Source organism: Accipiter gentilis, chromosome 21 (genome assembly GCF_929443795.1).
Source record: "Accipiter gentilis chromosome 21, bAccGen1.1, whole genome shotgun sequence".
NCBI lineage: Eukaryota > Metazoa > Chordata > Aves > Accipitriformes > Accipitridae > Astur > Astur gentilis.
In genome coordinates this window covers 1,498,178-1,519,063 of record NC_064900.1, presented here as the reverse complement: position 1 = coordinate 1,519,063, position 20,886 = coordinate 1,498,178, and the positions used below count along the sequence as shown (strand labels likewise).

Sequence of the window (20,886 nt, the reverse complement as noted above, 5' to 3'; positions counted from 1 at the left end):
TAAGCTGAGCTACTGCAAAAAAACAAAATCTGCATATGTATCACATCCATTTCACAGGTCATTTTTCACAGCATGTGCTTAAGTGAAGAAGTTTTCCCACAACAGCTGAGCAAACATCTGGATGGATAGAGGAGGACAGTGATTAATTCTCATTACATTCTCTAGTTTCTACAGAAATACAATACAAGCTTAAATTTCAAGAGTATTGATGACAATTCTACACACACTGGCAGAAGTTTCTATCATACAACTGGCTTAAAAGGATAATTTGTCTCCACAGTTGTAGATCCAAGCCCTGGAGAGAACCAATATTTTAGACGCCTATATTAGAGGTCAGTATCAAGAGTACTACCTTTGAAATCAAAACTAACTGTTCTCAGCATCTCATTAGTGGACCATCTCCTGTAGAAATTAGGTTACTGGCAATTCAGCACAGTTCTGAGCAGTATTTGATTTCCACTTCGAGGATAAACAATTATAAGAATTTAAGAGTTGAAGAACAAACATGTTTTCTGCTTTCAGAGTTGCAGAAAAACAATGAGAATACTTCAAGAGTGAGACGAGCGCTCCAACTGGAGTAAAGTTCTGCTTAGAGCAGTTGCAGTACCTTGGGGAAAAAAGGGAAAAAAAAAAAAAAAAATGAAGTTTGAACATTAGGATTTACATCCTCAAAGACTTAAAATATATTTCTGCCTCACTGTCAAAGAAAAGTGAGGCTAAGTGACTCTGCTGCCTAAAAATAAAGGCCACCAAGTAGTTTGAGTCTCTGCTGGACAAACAACTGTAAAACAGATGATGCTGCACAGATTTTTGCCAGCTGTCAATAACACAGGTACATTCCTCCACTTACTTCCTACCCCCCCCCGTATATGCACAGCTTTTAGGGATGTGAGAGTATATAGTAATTTCAGTGTGGTTACTGAATTCCAAGTGTTTGCAAGATGGGGCCTGTATTTTTAAGGCTCTGTTCAAGTTCAATGGTTCTTAAAGACATATCACTAAGTAATAAAACCAGCTCGCAACCCAGCAGACCTTGTCATTTGACTGTCAGCCAATTAGAGATAGTAAAAAAATCAAGGTATAATTACAGCAATGCTGCTTTCCTTGTACTTAGCCACTTTTAAATGCTGTGTTACTGCAGGGTTGTTGCATTAAAGCTTTCTAAATACAACGCTATGGCAGAATCCACAGCATCAGGCGTGCACAGCTATTTTCTCAGTTCAAATGCAATTCACCTATAGAATTAAAGGTTCAGAAGGAGGGACAAAATAGGGTCACTGGGTAGTTAAGTGTCTCATTCCTGAATGAGACATATCATATCCAACCCAAAGTGGTTTTAATCGACACTGTGTTCCCAATCTAAAGACAAAATCCAGAACTTGGTAACACAGACCAAAGGACAGTATGCAACAGATGCTGCTTGTCAGCATTGTGGGAACAGTGCCAAACCTGTATCCACATGCAACTCTGAACCAACACTGCTAGTGTTGAGTAGGTCAGAACAATGCTAGTAGCTTCTTACTTTCAGGGATGCTGAACCTACACTTGCTGATCATTCTGCAATTCTTATTTCCTTTCAGAATTCAGTAGATTATTTGCGCAAACACACCAAGTTCACTCATAGTTTAGCAAGCACCAGTTCAGGGAGAGCCCTGTCCTCCCTGCTCAGAGCTGGTTTTTACCATTTCTTCCCCTCTAGGACTGCTGTAGCTGTAGAAGTTCAAGAAAGATGCCAGTTTCGCATTCCATTTGAAAATTATTTTAATACTATAAAACTCATTTGTTCACATATTTTGTACAAAAGATGAGTTGTTTTCTCTTAATTACAGGAGAATCATTTCAACCTTGAGATTTCAGCTAAGTAGGTCCAAAACAAAACAAGACTGGGTTCTACTGGTTCTGGAGGGTCCCAATACAGCTCACCCAAGGTCTCTTTCCAGTTCGGCTCTCATGGTTATGGACCACCTTGATGGAAAATACCCCACATCATTGACTCTTCGGAGGCTTGTAGTGAATTCGGCAACGCTCATTAAATACCTGAGACACCAAAACAGAAGAGCAAAAGCGAATCAGCCCTCATCCAGGAGACGATCAGAACTTCAGAGCTAGTTCAGTCAACTATCTCTTCATGTAGCACCCATCTCAAGCTGCCCAGCCCTGCTGTACCAATAAATGGTACTTACCAAGGCATCTGTCTCCATTCACCTTCTCTCCTGGCTTTAGTGAATCCAATGTTTGCAGCCTGATGCTGGGGGACTGCACAGCACTAAAAGTTTCCTCCCTCAGATAAGGCAGGCTCATAATCCTGGTAGTCTGTTATCATCAGAGATGCTGGTGCCTTTTTTTTTTTTTTTTTTTTTTTTTTTTTTGAGAAAGAAGGAGGGAAATTATCAGTGGAAGGCTCCTGACCAGCTGTGTTCTGTTAAGTTCACTCTGGCATTCAAATTTGGACACTGTATTCTTTTCTTTCCTGAGTAAACACATTTTACATTGTCATGACAGCTAAGAAGAGGTGCAAGGGCTCTTGGAAGCCACGTTCACGCTTTTGGTTATCTGACCGCAGGTGCTGATGCTGCCAGCCCTCCTATTGCAAAGGGCACACTGCTCTCACCTCACTCACCTCTGGCATCTTCTCTGGGTAAAATTTAGCACACAGAACTAGAGACTGAAGATCATGTTTATTTAGCTTGAACTGCAGGCCTTGTCAAGCAGACTGCTTACCCTAAGGAGGGTCAATAAATGTGACTAAAGTAAGGCAGTCTGAATCAAAAGCACAATACATAGGCTCACACCAAAGTTACAGGTGCTCCTTACAAGCGATTTAGTTATTTATCATTTTGGCTCCAAACTTTGTCCGGCACCGTGTCCTGAAAAGCGACACGAGCACCACCTAGCACCAAGTTGAGGCACTGGCAGTTATTAGTTCCCCCACCAGCACTCCTGCAAGAGCACATTTTGGCGAGCTGTCCAGGGACTTTTCAGACCCAAATGCCTGTGATCGTCAGGATATCAAGTTTCATGAACTCTCCCATTGGCTTCACATGCAAAGTGAGCAGTCTTGTAATTTTTTATAAGTTATGCATCACTTCATATAAATACATTATTTTAAACTGTATCTTCCTAGAATCTTCTACAGCTGATCTTATTCAGAATTCAGAACCTATGGCAATTTCAGCAAAAGTGATGTTTGCAGCATGCATTAGTTTTAGCATTGATTCTTAACAATTTTTGAGTCATTTTCAACTTCTTTTCAAATTTAATTTAAGAAACAGACATGTATTACAAACGGCTTCATATTGCAGAAAACAAAAGTGGTGATATAGTTTCACATGCACACAGCCAGCCTGTCCCACTACGTTACCACATGCAACGGACGCCTCTGGAAGAGTTAAGAGTATGTAAAGGTCTGAGATCAAGTAAGTGATAGAAGGAAACTGTAGAAACTAAAAGCCACAAAGGGTTCCCATTCAGAAGCATTTTAATACTACGCAAATTGCACCATTTTTGTCCATTGTCTGTCAAAGACATTTTAAGGGCATATATGTCTTAAAAGGTACTGGAAATATACTCTAAAACACTGTAAAGGTCTCTTGCATCAAACAACACACCAGCTTGCTATCATGCAAACTTTTAAAGCATTTTTAATAGTAACTCTGCAGCCTATGGAAGGAAGATCAATACTGCATTCTTACTAATACTGCCATCTACTTTTAGGATCACTGACCTACAGATCTCAGCATGTTAGTCAGGCCAACTAACTCCATTGGTCTACCTGTGAAGTGCTACTCTCATTTTTCAGACAGGAAAAACACTGCCTGAGAAAACTTAACATTCACGTTGCTATGCAGAAGTTTGATTTTGCTGTCTTTTACATATTAATGAAAAACACTCCAAGGATAAACTCCAGTGTGCAGATGCTGTACAGAGACTAATGCAAGTGTCTTGTTTTGGAAGTCAATTCCCTGTTTGGTATCAGCCAAACAAAATTCCACTGCATGCACTTCTATAAAGCAGCATCTTTCTGTATGCCACTATTGCTACAGCTACCCAGAGTAAGTGTTTGAAAATAACCATTTCCTAATCAGATTTTTGCAATCAGTTTTCTGTTGGTTAAGGTTAATGTAAATACATAAGTGTACGTTCCAACTAGAAGTCTGCAACAGTAAAAAAAGAGTGGAGGTCCTCACCTGCAAACAAACTACTCCCATGTAATAAACTGCATTCAGTTCACAACTATGACTGGTTGGTTCCAATTCCTTCAGTGACATATTTTTTACAGGCAGCTAAATGAGACATTTATGCCTATATTCAGAGGGTGACAATAGCAGAGCTAGAGGTAAAACCCAGAAATACTTTTCTCTTCAAGCCCTACTCTAAACACTAGCAGGCTAAAATATCCCTGCACCATGCGTACCACACTGTTCATGAACTCTCCATCTTCAGGAAAAATTAGACATTTCTGTCACTAGCAAAAGCTTAATGCAGCTACAGGACATCACTGGCATCAGTGCTAAGTTTGGTGCCAACTCTGGGCTTTGGAATGGAGATTGGGGGCAGGGTTTGTCCTATAGCAGACTCGTCATAAAATATTTGCCACTGGTGACCTGCAGCATATTGTTAAGGCTGTGGCATTGCTTAGTCACATCTGAGCTGGTTTAAAATTCATTAAGCTTAAGGGTATGATTAGCTTTTTCAGACAGTACAGAGGTAGTACTGACAGCAAAACATATGTGGAAAACCGTGTAAACGTTCATCTAATCAGCCTGTATTGAGCTGTATTGTCGTGACTAGACCTCCAAGAACAGGCAAGACTTAAAGCTGTATTGCCCTTACACTGATGCAATCTAGGGGACTAAAGTCCTGAAGTAGAGATTAAAAAGGGAGCTGCAGACTTGCAAAAATCCTTTTTGCATTTAGAGAGGGAAAGAGGCTCTCCGTACAGTATTGAAAGCTCTGAAAAGCTACAACAAACCAGAAAAGGATGCTAGATGTGAAATGCTGCAGTGATAGAATACAGCAACCTCAGAATTTAAGCTCAGCATTAAGATCACTTTATAACAAGATAGCGTCTGGGGCCATCAATCCAGAGGGTGATCTGCCCCTTCTCTTGACACAGGAGAGCAATGGCAAGCCTGCCCTTTGCACCAGGGAGCATCAGTCCAGGCCTGCAGAAGCTCCGTCAGGAAGAGGTTCAACTTCCACAGCCCATCCTCCTCTGGCCTCTGCTCAGAAGCGTGATCAGTACCAAACAGCCAAATTTGAAAGACTCATCTCTCTGACATTGTTAGAGGTCCAGCAAAGCTTTTCAGACAGGCCACCACAGAAACAAAGTCCTTAGCCACTGGGCAAGGCAGAGGAAGGGACCTACACAGGGAGTATTCCACAGTCCTTCTTCCCCCCCTAAATCAGATGCTTTTCTTTCCTTCGCAGTGCAACTGAAAAGCTTTGATATCTGCATCCAGAACTGAGGAAATGACTGGTGTGAAACATTTCCCCCAGTACTGCTCTCACCTATTTCCAATTAACCTGCCTCACAAGGCATTGGTCCTGCACCTCCAGTGCAGGGCTGTCTGTTGGGACAGAACATCATCACTGTTTTAAATGACTGAGTACCTTCCAGCTTCTGTCGTTTACCACTTCTTCAACATTCAGCTCCGACTGCATCAATTTCAACTGCAGAAAGTAACAGATAAAGAGATTATTGTCAAACAGGCCTCCTTCCAGCCTTCAGTATTTACTACCATTGCAACTTACTAGATCACAACCCCAGTACTAGATGCGAGTCCCCTCCAATGGTGCAAACTGAAGGGCATGTGTGATCATTCCGAAAGCCTGGCCCTTCCATTCGGCCAATACTCGGGGCAGACTGAAGTCTGCAAGGGCACAGCGAAGGCAAACTCACAATGCAAGTCTGGCAGAAGTAGCTCCTGATTACTAATGCTCAGTTCTTAAATATTGCCCATCAAGATTTGCTAGCAATTAACAGATTAACATTAATGGCTTCACAGACAAAAATAACTATGCCTAATTCAAGCCCTTGGCACAGGGAATGCCACTGCTGGGGTTAGCTCTGCAGCCTTGAGTTGTCATTCTTCCACACATGCATTACTAGAGTCATACAGGGAGCTGGCAGCAAAGCTAGGACTCAACACAGATCTCAGATGCTGGATTTAGAATTAAGATCATAAAGAGATCCTTTCCACTTCCTTTGCCGCCTACTCTGTGCACTGACCAAAAAAGGGTCTACAAGAACAGATCACGGATATTCATGCTATCTGAACCAGTTAATATGTTATGAGATCACAGTAGGACAAATCAGGTTTACACAGATGCAAAAGCTCTGGCAAGAACTACCACAATATACAGTTCTTGAGCACTCACTCGACCCATGAGAAATGCAAGAATCTCTTTGTTTCGCACCTATTAGAAACTCCAAGGGGCAGGTGTGACAGATGTGTTTAGGTGACCTGTGGTAATTTGACCCTGCCACAAGGCCCTGAAGCAATAGTAGCAGATAAAAGAAACCATCTGCCATTTTTGCCTACGTACATTTAGGATGTATTTTTGTTACAGTCTTTAACACAACAGACTAAGAATCAGAGCTTATCCATTTTAAATGCATGATTCCAATTAGAGAGATGGTGAACAGGTGCAAGCCAAGACAGCAATCGCATCAAAAACCTTCCAAGTAAGATGTCCAGACATACACAGCTACTACAGTTGTTGGATAGACTTTTACCTACTCAACAGGACTTCAAACTGTTTGAAATGACAATCCAACATCCACAGAGTGACTAGATGACCAGCATTAGTCTCTATAAAATAACCACTCAGAAGATCTGTAGCAGTTCAAAGAAAGGTTTTTCCTGCTGGAGTATGTGAATAGGTTTACAATCACCTGGACTGTGACATTAATTGCCTTTGAAGCCAAGCCTAAGCAAAACTACTATTTTAGCCTTTTCCTTAGAGTTGCAGACCTGAACAGCAATATAGTATCAGTCAACATGGCTATACAGGGGGGGTTGCTGTTGTTTTTAAAACATGCTCTGATATTTTAACAAGCTTTACTAATTTGCTTGATAAAGCTAATAACCATTATGCTGTATGTTTGGGATTTCCACAATTTTTTTGGTTGGAAATTTTATGACACTTCATTCAAGTAAACTAAGATGATAACAAATTAATACAACAATCAAGTGATGTTTTAATGTACGTGGATTAAAAGAATTGGCTGCTAGACTGACACTACTCAAAGTTTTCTTATTCAATGACCCCAAAGTAATAATTTTGGATAAAGTCCTCCAATTTGTACCATTAGCAGGCTGAGAGAAACACAACAAGATTGCAACCAAGTGAATATACATTTGAAATGCATGATCTTAAATGTAGGAGGAAGCAGGCACCCTATGGACACCTCAAAGTCCAAGTGCAAATTTGAGATCATTTCATCAAAAGATTTCTGGGATGTTTCCAAATCATGGATTGCTTTTAATACTTGAAATCACCTCCAATTATTAAACATTATCATTGTGATCCTCCTAGTGGTTTCAATGATAGGTTTGGGGCTCAGCAATTAAGTCATTTAAAGAACTGGCTCTGCAAACAAAATTCGTAGGAAATACTAAGCTACCATTGTAGTTTTCCAAACTAAGATGGATGCTTGTTAGCAGTTCCATAAGTGAGGCTTGAAGAATAAAACCACTTGCTGCCACCCGGTTCTTTAAATCTGAGCTCAGGACAGAGCACTTCTCTGAAAAGCACATGAACAAACTGTTCACTCAATGCCTGGGAAAAATCACATTGAGTTCAAATCATCCCCTCAGGAAGCTCTTTTGCTTCAACTGCTCTTTGAAACAGGGGCTACAATAGGCTCCTCTTGGAAGTACAGCAGTAAGTGAGGTAGTTCAGCACTGCAAAAGCAAAATTTCAAGACCCATCTCTTCAAGTCTCATAGGACTGCAGCAGAGAAAGCTGCACCCAGGATATAGGGCCATATATATATATATATATATGTGTGTGTGTATATATATGATGGTAAAACATCTGGCTATTATAAGAAGAACTCACTGTTACATTGGAAACTCAAAGGCACCATTTTAGAAACCCTGGTTAGACAGCCCTCAACAGAGGAAGGCTCACTAAACTGCTGAACACAACAGATACACCTAGGCAGCATATGCAAAAAAAGCAATAAGCAAGCAGTCTTATTTGGTATGTGCTGCAAGCATATGGTATGGAACACGAGCCATACGGAGGCAGGTCTGGAAGAGAAATCAATGGAAGAGTTCACATCCCTACTAGTCTCCACTCCTAGAGCTACACCTGCAGTATCCCCTCCCCTACAAAGGGGGCCCTGGAATGGCAGCAAGAACTTCAGCGGGGTTCCTTTCTCCACTTCTGATACTCTGTCTAGATCACCTCTGCTCACCTCTGGTGAAGTACACTTTCCATCCAGAGGCCAGAAGGTTGACAGAATGTTTTGCATATTAAAATTCCTTATGTAAACCCAGAAGTCTCTCTTACACCATCACAAGGTACTCAAAAAATTAATCCAAGAAATACTAAACAACAAAAAAGTTGGTTCAGTGGAATTCAAGGTTGCCTGGTAGCTCCTTATAGAGGACAGGAACTCCAGTTAACACACTGAGTAAGATATACTCGTTTTACAAAATCTCAAAACATAATGAACCTTCAGGCATTCTGAAAGGACCAAGCAAGCCCCAGGTAAATTGTATGCTATGTGGTGTTAGTCAGCAAAGGTTAGAGTCCACCATGGGGAAGTACACATGTTTTTCTACAGCATTTGTTTAACAGGATCTCAGAAAATGCTCCACTTGCAGGATAAAAGCTAATCTGTCTTGAGGGCTAGGGGAAATGGTTCTCACAAACCCAGCCAACAAGAACCTCAGAGAAGACTGCCTGAGTCAGGATCCACTCCAGGTTCTCTCCATCACACTGGTCTTTCCACTTGGGAAAGATACCCTCTTCTTCCTCTCTAAGCGATTTCTAAAAAGCTCCACCACTCACCTTTGTCTGCTCTTTCCTGAGTTGCTTTAATAACGCTACGTCATCCTGGGCCTTTTCCCTCTCTTCTCTGAGAGTTTTCACTACACTGGAAGTCTGAGCAATGCAGTTTTTGATGATTCTCTCTCTGCTGGTGTGAGCATCCATCAACTAAGCGGGGAAAGAAAGAATGTCACAACAACTCAGCAGAGAATAAAAACCTCTGAGTTACAAGTTAAAAGAGAGACTAAAGTCAAGGTATTGCTGTGCCTATAGAAATCCCTTTGACTCTATAATTCAGATGTTGGAAGCAACACTGCTTTGAGCAGCAGCTACCAACCTGATCAAAAGTCAAAGATACACATGAGCAAGAGTCTTGTAAAGTAGCACAAAATGCATGCTAGCACCCATTTTTAAAAGAAAGAAGTGGGCTAGGCTAACGCAGTGTACCTCAAAGGATCGGTATTGCGGAACAAATTAAGTTCCCCACGTGGTTTTAAACTGAAGTAGCTGTTATGTGCATGTGGTTTAGAAGCGTAGAGTTGTCAAGCATGTCAGTTACAGACACATAAAGCACAACATATAAAGGCAGTGGTTTCCTTAAAAACTGAAGATGCTTTACTGGTCACTGCACATTAATAAAACATCAGGAATTGTGCTGAAAGTTGAAGGAGCGCACACTCACAGACTGGTACAGCTCTTTACACGTCTGGCTGGCATCAATTTTCCCCACAAAGGAAGCCGTTGGAATTGTAGTGTTTAATTCATGGACAATTCTGTCATCAATCGTCCTCATCACCCTGAGCAACTCCTGTATTAAAAAAAAAAAATAATTTTTTTTTTTAATTTGCTTATATCTCTGAGAAAAGCCTACTACAAGAAAATTTGCATGATTAAGCCTTTTAATAGAAAACTAAGTAGACTGCTTACAAACACCAAAAAGACCCTGCACCAAATGAACCGTTTCTGTGCAGGGGTATGCGCTGCAAACCAACTAGTCTCCTTAGCAGCAAAGGCCGAGGTGGGGGGGGTCAGAACTAGTCAGTGCTGAGTAACTAACAACCCCCCGAGCCCCCCCCGGCCCTGCTGGCCCCGATTCCCTCAGGAAACCCACCACCCTCCCCAAGGCCCCTTCCCCTCCCGTTAACGCTTCCAGGCGGCAAACTGGGCACGACCTGCAGCAAAACGGAAAACTTAAAATTAAAAAAAACCCAAACAACAAAACCAAACACAGTTTTGAAGGGGGGGAGGGGAGAAGATGTTTAAGAAAAGAAGTCAGGTGCCCCCACCTCCGCCGACCCCCTCACACGAAGACCCGCGCCGTACTTCACCTTCCCTTAAACAACAGGAAGGCACCCACGCCGCGGGACCCCCCCCGGGAAGAGGATCCCCCCCCCCCGGCCTCCCTCCCTGTCAGAGACCACCGCGCTCCCGCCGCTGGGGCTGAGGAGAAGGCCGGACCCTTCCCCCCCCCCCCTTCCCGCCGCATCCCGATCGCTGTGGGGAGGGGTGACCTCGCCACCCGCCCGCGCTCCCTCGGGGCCGCGCAGCGTTTCCATGAGGAGAAGGAGGATGAAGATGAGGAGGAGGCGACGGGAGCGCGCTTCTCCCCCCCTTCCTCGCTCCCTCCCTCCCCAGCCCGAGGCGGGTTACCTGAAACTCGGCGAAGTCCTCACAGCTCGCCGCTCCGGTGGGCGCCGCCATATTAGAAAGGCCGAGGGCCGCGGCGGCGGCCAATCCAAGAGGGGAGGCGGGATGACGCGCACGGCACGGCGGTGGGCGGGGCGGGGCCTGCTTGAGGGCGGGCGCCCATTTCTCCCCCACACCCGTGACGGAGCGGCCCCCTCACGGCCGGGGTGTCCCACACCGGCGGCCCGGGCCGCCTTCACCGCCTCACCGCTCTCCAATCCCGGAGCCGGGGCGGGACGGGACGCCGGCCCAGCGGTGACATTGAGGGGAGCCGGGGAGGGCCTAGGGAACGCCGCCGGGGCGGGAGGCCGCGCCATGTGGGGACGCGCCGGTGAGTGAAACCCCCCCCTCCACACACACACACAGGCGTCCACCGCCGCTCGGGGAGGCTCGGGGGCTGCCCGCCGGTTCCCCCCCACACTAAGGCGGCGTTGTCAGGCCCGAGCAGGCCGGTGGGACCCCCGGAGGTGGCGGGACACCCCCCCCCTCCCCCCGGGTGGTGTGGGAGGGCTGAGGTGAAGCGTCTGTGTCCGATGGGCGTTAAGGCTTGAAGGCTGGGTGGTTTCTTTTGGGGAGGTGGGTCGGCTGTAAATGTATGTTTATTTTTTTTCAGAGCTGGAGTGTAAAGGGCAGCTGTTTCTCGTAGGAGAGACGTTTTCGGCTAGCATAAGGAAGGAAAACATAAGTCAATTTCTATGTTTAAAAGTCCCCTTTTGCCTTTCAAAGTATTTTTTCCCCCTCAGAATTCTTTCATTCTATTAATTAATGAATTAGAAGCTCTTTCTTGAGAGTATGTTTTCATAGATAGGGTGCCCTGTCCTTTTCTAATACACTACAAAGTAGGTATCTCAATATGGCAAGATTTTGCTTTTTTTGGCTTTTTTCTTGACTCTGTCAAGTCTGCGACTCGCTTTTGGGATGTGACAAGATTGGTAGAATGCTGGTGTGCGGTCCTTAAAATTGCAGTGTCCAAAAGTATATCTGCAGCATATGAATAGATAAGTTCCTTGAAGTTGTGATGTGCGTTGTGGTTTAGAAATTGCTAGTAGGCTGTAATCTTGCATTCCCATTTTTTGAAATAAGGTTAATGGGCAAGCTCAAGTCATAGCTTATAGACAAGCTTTAATTTCTTTGGTAGGCTCTGTTACAACTAAATCTGACGCTTCTTGCATAATACTAGATTTGTACCTACTGTTTTTCTTTCTTCTTTCTCTTGCGTTTAAAAAAATCAACCACTTCCATTTAAAAGCTAGTAGTAGTCTCACTCTCTACTATTCTGAGTTAGATTTGGCCCCTTTGCTTCCTCTGCTTTCTCTTCCAGATAGGGCTGTTAAACTGCTGGGAAGAAATATTCCCTCAATTCTGAGGATGACTAAAGGAGTGGATCCGAAGACAAGCAGGCGGCTTTGCATTAAATCCCAGGAACAAAGTCAACTTCAGCCAAGAAGTAAGAGTTTTTGATAACAGTCATGCTATGTTTTGTGCCACGAAATACTTAGATATCCCGGCTGCAGTCATCTGAACAGGAATTTGGCTGACATAGATGCTAATATTCCTGATTTTGTGAGAGGGAATTCTGATCCTTAGACTGAAAAACTGAGCACTAGATTTAGCAATAAAATCTTGTTTTCTAACAAAGCCAGGGGTCAATATTTCTTCTTGTGACAGTAACACAGCTTTCACTTTGTAGCAGGTCACTAGTATCTTATTTGATGTGCAGTCCTACGCTGAGGCTCTTCAGCTGTGCTCTAGAACAGACTGTTCAACCCCAATGTAAACTACCGATGTTTAGGAATGTTGTACAAGCTAAAATACTTCTGCAGTTTTTCATAGTACAACCAACTCCAGCTGTTCACAAAATTGAACATGTCCTGCAGGAGGGAGTCAGTCTGAATGACTGGCTTGGTTCATGTTTAAGGGTGGAGTTGGTCAAGTAAAGCTCAGGCCATGAAACATTTTTTCACTATATAGGGAACAGTTACAATGCTCTAATCAGACTTCCTGTATAACAGATTCACTTCATGGCCTACTGATGCTAGAATAAAAGGAGCATACAGACGTGAAACATTTTGCATACCTCTGTGTTAAAAACATAACGCAGCTGTACTGGGTAAGACCAAAGGTCTCCATAACAGTGTGATGTCTCCTGTAGCGGCCAGTAAAGGAGGCCCCATACATTTTTGCGATGACTAATAGGAATGGCAAGGATCTAAGGAAGAGTATAGAAAGAGGGCAAACATAATGTTTCTCCCCTAGACTGCTGTCCCAGAGGTGGCGTCTTTGTGTTTAATGTTCCTTATTGGATTTTTCTTTCATAAATTTGTCCAGTCTCTTGAAGCTGGACATATTTTTAGCATCCACGTTCTCTGAGAAGGAACTCCTCAGCTGAACCGTGCTGCGAGAAAACAAGTACAGTTTTGTGTTTGTTTTTAAACCTGATGGTGTGCTTTTTTTCAATCTGATGTCCTTGATTGAGGACCCCTTCCAAAACAGGACCTGCTCATTGTAACTTACACTCCTAATGTCACTTCTGATTCTGGTGCCCTCTGTTGTGCTGGAGGGAGCTTCAATTACTGCTTTTCCAGGCCAGAGGGTCTCAAGTCTATGATACTGTTTCTTTTATGGTGGCCATTCCATCCCTCTGGTCATCCTTACCAGTTTTCGCTGTGCCCGTTCTATTTCAGCTGTTTCTGAGATGAGGGATCAGTATTTCACATGCTTTTCAAAATGCTGGAGTCACAGTTTTATACAATGGCGTAGTAATGCTTTTGTGTTGGTCTGTGTTCCTAATCATTGCTAGTAATGGTGTTTCCCTTTCTCACTATTCCTGAACATTTTGCCAAAAACTCTATGAAACCCCGAGGACTTGCTCCTCAGCAATAATGGTTAGGTTAGAGTCTGCCATTTGTATGTGAACTGGAATTGCTTCCTGTTCATATACGTGGGGTTTCATGGGCCATCTCATGGACTCGGGATTCTGAAGCCCTGCAGCTCTTTGCACATAGCCCTCTTCTCTATGTTTTTGAATAACTTAGTGTTGTCAGCAAACTGTGTATCCACCCTACTTCCTAGATAATTCATGAATCCATGAGGCAGCACACATCCATACAGGATACCTCCCATTGTTTAAAAAAAAGAAAAAAAGCTGTCTATCTTTACACTTTGTTTGCTAGATTTTAATGGTATATTATGTACGGAAACCTTCCCCCATTACATTCTGAATATTTTGTATATGAAGTTTGAAAGACTGAGCTGAAAATTAAGGGACTAATCTTTGCCTATGGTCATCTGTTTGTTTATATCTCCAGATAAGATAAAATCTCACACCGCCTGGAAAAGCTAACATTCTGTGATGTAATGGTGCAGCTTATTGGCTTTTCTGTAGCAGTTCCATTTGATTTTTTTAATTTTTTTTAACTAATTTAAATGTAATAGGAAAACTGTAATATCACAGCACCTTAGGAAGCTTAGATGCTGGATCAGGTTCTACAAATTTAGAGCTACAAATACGGAGGTCTTGGGCAAGATTGGGCTTTCATTACATGGCCTCAGTTTAGTCTATACTTACAGGTTTGTTAATCTGACTGTGATATACTTTTGGTTCCCTAACCAACTCTAGCAATCTTACTTAAAATTCTGCATTGCTTACCCTAATTGGTCTCATTACAGCTGTGGCAATTCAGCTTCTCTGACTGTTGTTTTTGGTGTTTTTTGGGTTTTGTTTGTTTGTGCATTTCGTTGGGGTTTTTTTTAGGTCGGTCTCCTTTGAGGGTGCCTGGACACAAGCCTACAGACTGGGAGAAAAGATTTTTGTTGTGGGCAGGCCATTTCAAAAAACCAGAGGATATACCAGAGACTGTCTCGTAAGTGCCAGTTTTGAAGCTGTAAAAGAGACGTTGTCTACACAGGAGTAAGTTACTTGAATGTAACTCCAGAATAACTTTTCTTAAATGGAATGGGTTTTCACAGCTGAAAAAATCTTACACTGCTTTGTTTGGTCTATCGTCTTGTAGATGAGATGACCTGAGCAATTCTGTATTGCTGAGATAATATGTCCCTTTTGATTTTTTTTTCTGAAGGGATGACCAGCATCTATCAGTTGTTTCATTAGAAAAACATCACAAATCAGTTAATTTTTACTCTTCTCTCCCAATCAAAAAAGCTTTTTTGCAAATATTAGTGAGCTTTTTCTAGTGCTTTTCTTTATATGTCAGTCTCCCATTGTGTGCAACTTTCACGATACAGCTATAAAATAACTGAAGCTCATTTAAAATATTTATTAATGAATGTCTATAGAGGGCATGGGCCAACTTTCTTTACTCTTGCAATCTAAACTAACAAACAGTGGAAAGGCTCCCTAACAAAAAATATATATAGTCAAAATTTCCCTGTTGCTGGCGGAGTCCAAATGTCAATGCTTTGCCCTGTGTGAAAAGTAGAAAATAAAACTGGATGTTCTAGTTTGTCTATCTAAAATGAAGATTAAACTTAACAACAACAGGTGATTATTAGTTTAAAAAAATGTTCCTGGTGGTAGTATAGTTATTTAAAACATGCTTGTAATGCTTTTAAATATATGTATTTATTTACATTAAAAAGATAGAGTAAATCTTGTACTACTTGGGTAAGCAAACTATGTAGCTGGCCTCTAAAGATATTCTGTTTGGATGCACCATACAGGAATTGAAAATCCACCCATGTATCTTAAGTTTTTTCTAAACGTATCACAATGGATAAATACTGTTAAAAAAGAATTCTTCAATTTTGTATTGAATCATTTTTCTTAAAATTACATTTACACAAAGGTGTAAATTATTAAAACTTTACTAAATTGTCAGTTCATGTATTTTTGCACACCAAATGCTTGTTATGAGCGTGTTTAAGAAAACAGAGCTAGCAGAGCGATTCAAGTCATTTCAGTGGTTTATTGAGAGGACAAACCAACTTCTGATAAAAGCTGACCATTTCTGCAAATGCATAGGGAATTCTTTTTTTTTTTTTTTTTTTTATTTAGGCAAATAGTTCAGCCAAATCTGAGAAGACGATTGAGAACTATAAAAGCACAAAAGCTTGTTTTCCTGTTCTGAGCTGAATTAAGAGTGGCTTGCAATATAACTTGGTAATCTTGTAAGATGTGGTGATCAGAAGTAACTCATTTATTAAACAAATGTTCATCTTGGCCACTGAATTGATTTAAAATGCAAATTGTGTCCAGATAACTACCTTTTCCTCTTGTATACTCTAACACATCTAAGGTACTTAAATTAACTAATGAAGTTTTTAAATCCCACTTCTGTGCATTTCAACTTAATTGCAGCTTGCGCCCAATTTGTTCATTGCAGATTATTACCAGAAACAAATAACCTGGAAGCTAAATTTAACTATTAGTTTCATGGCAGATGGACATGTTCCCTGTGATCAGAAATCTTCTATCAATACTTTGAAACAGTGATCAAATCACTCTTGCCCTCCTCTTCAAAAACAAGGACAAAACTCTCTTCAATTCTCAGGCCCTATGTGATTTACCATGTTGAACTATCATGGATCCTTCAGTATCTTTTTTCCTCTAAGTACAAGGGTCACAAGGTGGTAAAAGATACCATATTCACTCATGTTTCTGTGCAGTGGTAATTTCCCAGTTCCACTAAATCCACTATCCATGATAGTCTGGGGTATAGTTACCTAGTTTCATGCATTCTTTCATCACATGATGTTGATGCTTTTCTAGTCATCTGTAATTTTATAATATGCCAAATTTAATCAATGAGAATATTAGACCCTTGAGAAGGGAGTCAACTGCTCTAAATTCTGCAAGGGGAGTTACACATGTAGGGTTTAGGTCTTTGGTTATTGTGGAAATCACATCTGAAATCATTATGCTTCACTGGCCCTTCTTGTATTGGTATCTCTAACATGAACTTTAAATTTGCTGTAACTAACTGAGATGTCATTTGGGTAGAATGATCTTCAGAGTTTAACCCAACTTAAAATAAATTATTTTTTTGTTTTGACTCACCACATGTGCAGCTGGAAGGCTTTAATAACTGATACTCTTCTTGTGGAACATTTCTGGTTTTTAAAAGATAACAGCAGACTAGGCAACAGGTTTCCCGAAGGAGTAGTATAGCTACTGGTGTGGCTAGATAAGGCCCCTGAAATAAAAACCAGAAAGATTTAAAGGAGTCCTCTGTCCAAAGCTGATGTTGGAAAGCTTACAATCCTCCATGCCTCCTTAGATTACCTTAAGACTATTTACTCTAGCAGGAGGGAAGTGGTAATCACTAGTCTTTTACCAAGTCCTATTCAGAATTTCGGAGGAGTATTATATTCAGCAGCCAGTATGTCATCTATAGCATGATGAAATCCTGTAGTAGAGGAAGCCCTCCTGCTCGAAAATAGACTATGTAATAAATGAAACTATTTTGAAATTCAGGCAGAAAGAATTAAGCTGTGATAATGCTTCCCTCTGCCCAAGAAACTCCCAACTGTTAAACACTATGTATTTTATTCCTGCTGACAAATGTTTTTTACCATGATTCTGCTATCAAGTGAAAATGCCATGTTTTAACAATGTTAAATACACCACGGTTCTAATATGGATGGCTTTGCAGATACTGGAAGGTGGTAGTGAGCACAGAGGGAGCTAGCATTAAGAAAAACATTGTATTAGTAAAACCTTCCCTCTCTTTTTCCTGTCCTCTCCATAGTGAACATCCATACTCAAATACTGCAGCCTTCATCCTTTGCGTTGCAGTCCAGTGGTCTGGAAAGGCAATGTTGTCTCTTAACAATTATATAACTGAAGTTAAAAATGTTGGGTTTGTTTCCAACTTTGAAAGGAATGTCTTTGTGACCAAGTATCTCCCAAGGTAGCTGGGGATAAGCCTTTCCCATTCTTCTAAAACCTTTTTGTGAAAAGAGCCAAGTACTGTTAGCATTATACAAATTACAGAGAGCATGCTAGGAGAAATTAAAGAATTAGCCAAATGATTTATTTGGGTCTCTCATAATGAGTCTGTTCTTTTATTATTATTTCTTGAGGATTGAAACAATCAGAGCAGCAAAGACCACACTGCGTGTGAAGATCAGCTATGTAATGATTGCCTTGACAATACTGGGATGCATAGTCATGGTGATTAAAGGGAAGCAGGTAAGCACAGATTTTTTGGCTGGTGAGTGCAAATCAATCTTCACATAAACTCCTCAGTTCCTCTTATGGATTGTTAGTACTGTTTTGTTTCGGGTTTGGTTGGGGTTTTTTTCCATTTTATCACTGAGTAAAAACTAAAACTAAGTCCATCTAGTTCCCCAGAAGTGACCTTCATTGATTAATTCTCAAGTCAGGAAAGGGTGATGTCACTGTTAAGACTGTATATGCTTCCTTTAAAAGGAAAAGAAGAAAAAAAAGTCTTTTTTTTTTTTGTCAGTGCAATACTTAATTTTAGCTTGCGCTGTTTTAACGCCTTTATTTTCCTGACGGGCTGCAAGAGTTTGAAAGGAAAGAGCACCTTCTGTGGTGAGGATCTGGTAGGCAGGTAAATGCTCCTTGCGCCACTGGGGCCCATACAGTGACTGGACCTGCTACAAATGCCTCTCTACACGCTGCAACACTCATAGAATCAATATAATGGAAATAGCAAATGAGTGTGTTTCTCCACAAACAGGCTTGAGAATTTTCAAAAGTCTTTTAAACAGTGAGGAGATGGTCAATAATAATTCTGTGCCCTTTAATTGCATTAGAAAATAGTCCTCCTGTAGTGTGGATGGAAAAAGTTTTCTCAAATTGTTTGTTGAATTGAAAAACTATTTCATAGAAAAGCTCCCATGTCCTGCAGATGCTGAGCATCCCTCACATAGAATTTGACAAGATATCAACAAAATTCAGTATGTGGCAGAATTAGGTCTATGATTTAATTTGCATCATATGAAGAGAGTAAAGTTTAAGATTCCAAGTGCAGCAAAGGTTAGTCGTGCTTTAATATTATGTTTTTTTAACACAGTTGGTGAACTATTAACTTTGAGGTATTTCTGTAAAGAAGCAAGGAGCGCTTTTTGTATACTGAAGCCAAGCTAAAGCCTCTTGGCAGCATTAGTCTTAAAGTCAAGGAATGTGAATATAATCTGTGCAGCTTATTGTCATGTTACTTTGGATAAAAAGCACAGTGGTAACAGAAACACAGTCCACTACATTCTTTTAAGGATGACTGGAAGCAGAAAACCCTAAGCTTAAAGCACCTACATGGATGGGCAGAACCTTATTTGTGTGCTGCCTTTCTCTGAACCAGTTCTTGTGATAACAATGTTCAAACTTGTTTCTGTAGACTACTAAGGGTTCTAGAGAAACCTTAAAACTAGTAACAGTCTCAACCTCAGCACTGTGAACTACTGAAGTGTCAAGTGACATTTGTGTCAGCATTCACCTATGAAAATGAAAAGGATGCAGCACTCTGAAACAAAACAGTGGAAAGGTTTTTCACTGGCTTTAGCAGAGGAGATCAAACACTGACAATTCCCAGAACATTTTCCTCTTATATTGTACTAGTATGAATGCAAACACCAGAAAGAGAGGAGGACAGCTGCTTTGGAACCCTTGTTTTCACAGCAGCTGGAATCTATTAAGTTTAACTTTTGATTTGTTTCCAGTACCTCTGACTTCTGAAGATGAGAGATTAGTATTAAATACTGACCAGAAGCACAGAATATATCTTCTAGTGCCTTAACAAAAGGGTTTAATTTATTCCCAGAGAAGTAATGTGTTTAAGCCAAAATAGTCTCTGGATGTTTTATTTTAACCCTCTCTCTTCCTGACATTAAAGCTGACAGAACTATGCCTTGGTAAGGATAGGCCAGATATTTTGTAAACTTGATTCAAGTTTCATCTTTGTGGTCCTTTAGGTGATACCTTCTGCTCTTGCTTTGTCATTATATTGTAGGCTATAAAAAGGAATGAATCTCTTACAAGCATAAACTTGGAGAAGAAAGCTCAATGGAGAGAGGAAGCTGCTCGGAGTACAGCTGCTAAATCTTAGAGGAGAAAATGAAGAGACCAAGGACTGGGAAAGAAAAGCTGAGTCCTTTTCAGCACTGGAAGGAGGGTATAGTCACATCTTTCCTGTATGTTAGTTCTGTACTCTCATGTTCAAGAAAGAATGAATACATTATCCTGTAATTAATAAAACCAGAAATACCTATTTTCTTTTTCTAAAAACCTCCCCTTTCTTCCTAAGTCTCTTTTTCCTGGTTAGTGGAACAGGACAAGTGAGCAAACTGGACAGACAGAATAGTTGTTTCTCACATGTGCTATGCACTAGACTAAGTGTCTTTTAAAAGACTGCAGGAGTTGTACCTGCATTCTTGGTACCAGCCTCTCTTATGAAGTCTTATGCTCTTACTAACCACTTCCTTAGGAGAATGTAAGTGGGACACAAAAGGACAGCCTATTTGGTTTCCACTTGTACATAAAAAATACCTTCACTGGGCTGTCATCTGCTATCACTGACTATTTCACGTCCCTCCAAGGTTCCTTCAGGAAGAATGGTGCTATATGTATTCTATATTGTTACTGGCTGCTTCAAATATTCTGTATGTTCCTCTTTGTGCAAGAGAGAACAGTTATTTTGGGGAGCCCTTGAGTCAAGAATGATTGTGTGACCTGCATTAACATCATCAAAAGGATCGTTAAGTTATTAAAAACTCTGCTTACCTGGTCCAGGTCCAATATATTCTGGCTGCATTTAAGTAAAGGATTACTTTTTGTGAAGAACTGCCTGCCTTTGATAAAAAGAGGAGCAAGATCAAAAGTGAAATGGCATTGCAGAGAACCAGTGTGTTGCAGATGACAACCTAAGGGTTTTTATACCAGAGCTGCTAGTGAGTTGAGAGAACATCTGATCTAAGGAACAGAGATTATTATTTTGAGAAATACTGAGCAACAGCTTCAACCTATGTTACCAGATTCATTCACTGGAGGCACACGAGTACAAAAAAGTCAATCAGGCATTCCTGCTCTCTGCTGCAAAGCTGTTTTCCAAACCTTATTTAGATTTATTTGCATTTTTCCCTCCTTTTAAATCATCATGTGTGCTTCATGATACTAGCCCACTTAAAGATTGTCTGCCTGAAGTTTTAGAAGTAGCAGACCCAGTAATACCTGCAAAAAGCAACTCCCAACAGTCCTATTTCTGGCATTCATCC

The 20,886-nt window shown here is 41.2% G+C and overlaps 3 protein-coding genes across 6 annotated transcripts in view; 1 reads left to right on the top strand and 2 right to left on the bottom strand.

The window, feature by feature from the left end:
- Window positions 1-31: 31 nt before the first annotated feature.
- MIX23 (mitochondrial matrix import factor 23) lies at window positions 32-10,726 on the bottom strand. 4 transcript variants are annotated; one of them, XR_007509104.1, is made up of 6 exons: window positions 10,657-10,726; window positions 9,689-9,814; window positions 9,028-9,174; window positions 5,614-5,673; window positions 1,924-2,037; window positions 32-117 (listed from the first exon to the last, which is right to left on the bottom strand). XR_007509104.1 is itself a non-coding variant. In XM_049825012.1 (5 exons), the coding sequence occupies exons 1-5, from the start codon at window positions 10,705-10,707 to the stop codon at window positions 1,987-1,989; spliced, it is 435 nt and encodes a 144-aa protein (XP_049680969.1). In that variant the 5' UTR covers window positions 10,708-10,726; the 3' UTR covers window positions 1,744-1,986. The 4 variants fall into 4 exon arrangements, 2 of the variants coding, with proteins under 2 accessions (XP_049680969.1, XP_049680970.1); XR_007509103.1 differs by lacking the exon at window positions 32-117 and adding an exon at window positions 498-607; XM_049825012.1 differs by lacking the exon at window positions 32-117 and having other exon boundaries at window positions 1,744-2,037.
- FAM162A (family with sequence similarity 162 member A) lies at window positions 10,696-20,532 on the top strand. The gene is made up of 5 exons (XM_049825016.1): window positions 10,696-11,023; window positions 12,014-12,139; window positions 14,447-14,555; window positions 17,734-17,842; window positions 19,626-20,532. The coding sequence occupies exons 1-5, from the start codon at window positions 10,759-10,761 to the stop codon at window positions 19,719-19,721; spliced, it is 705 nt and encodes a 234-aa protein (XP_049680973.1). The 5' UTR covers window positions 10,696-10,758; the 3' UTR covers window positions 19,722-20,532.
- Window positions 14,612-20,886, bottom strand: part of KPNA1 (karyopherin subunit alpha 1) — a 62,432-nt gene continuing 56,157 nt past the window's right edge. Inside the window, exon 15 of the transcript XR_007509101.1 lies at window positions 14,612-16,844. The gene's annotated coding sequence lies outside the window, so the exon portion shown is untranslated. The remainder of the gene's footprint in view (window positions 16,845-20,886) is intronic.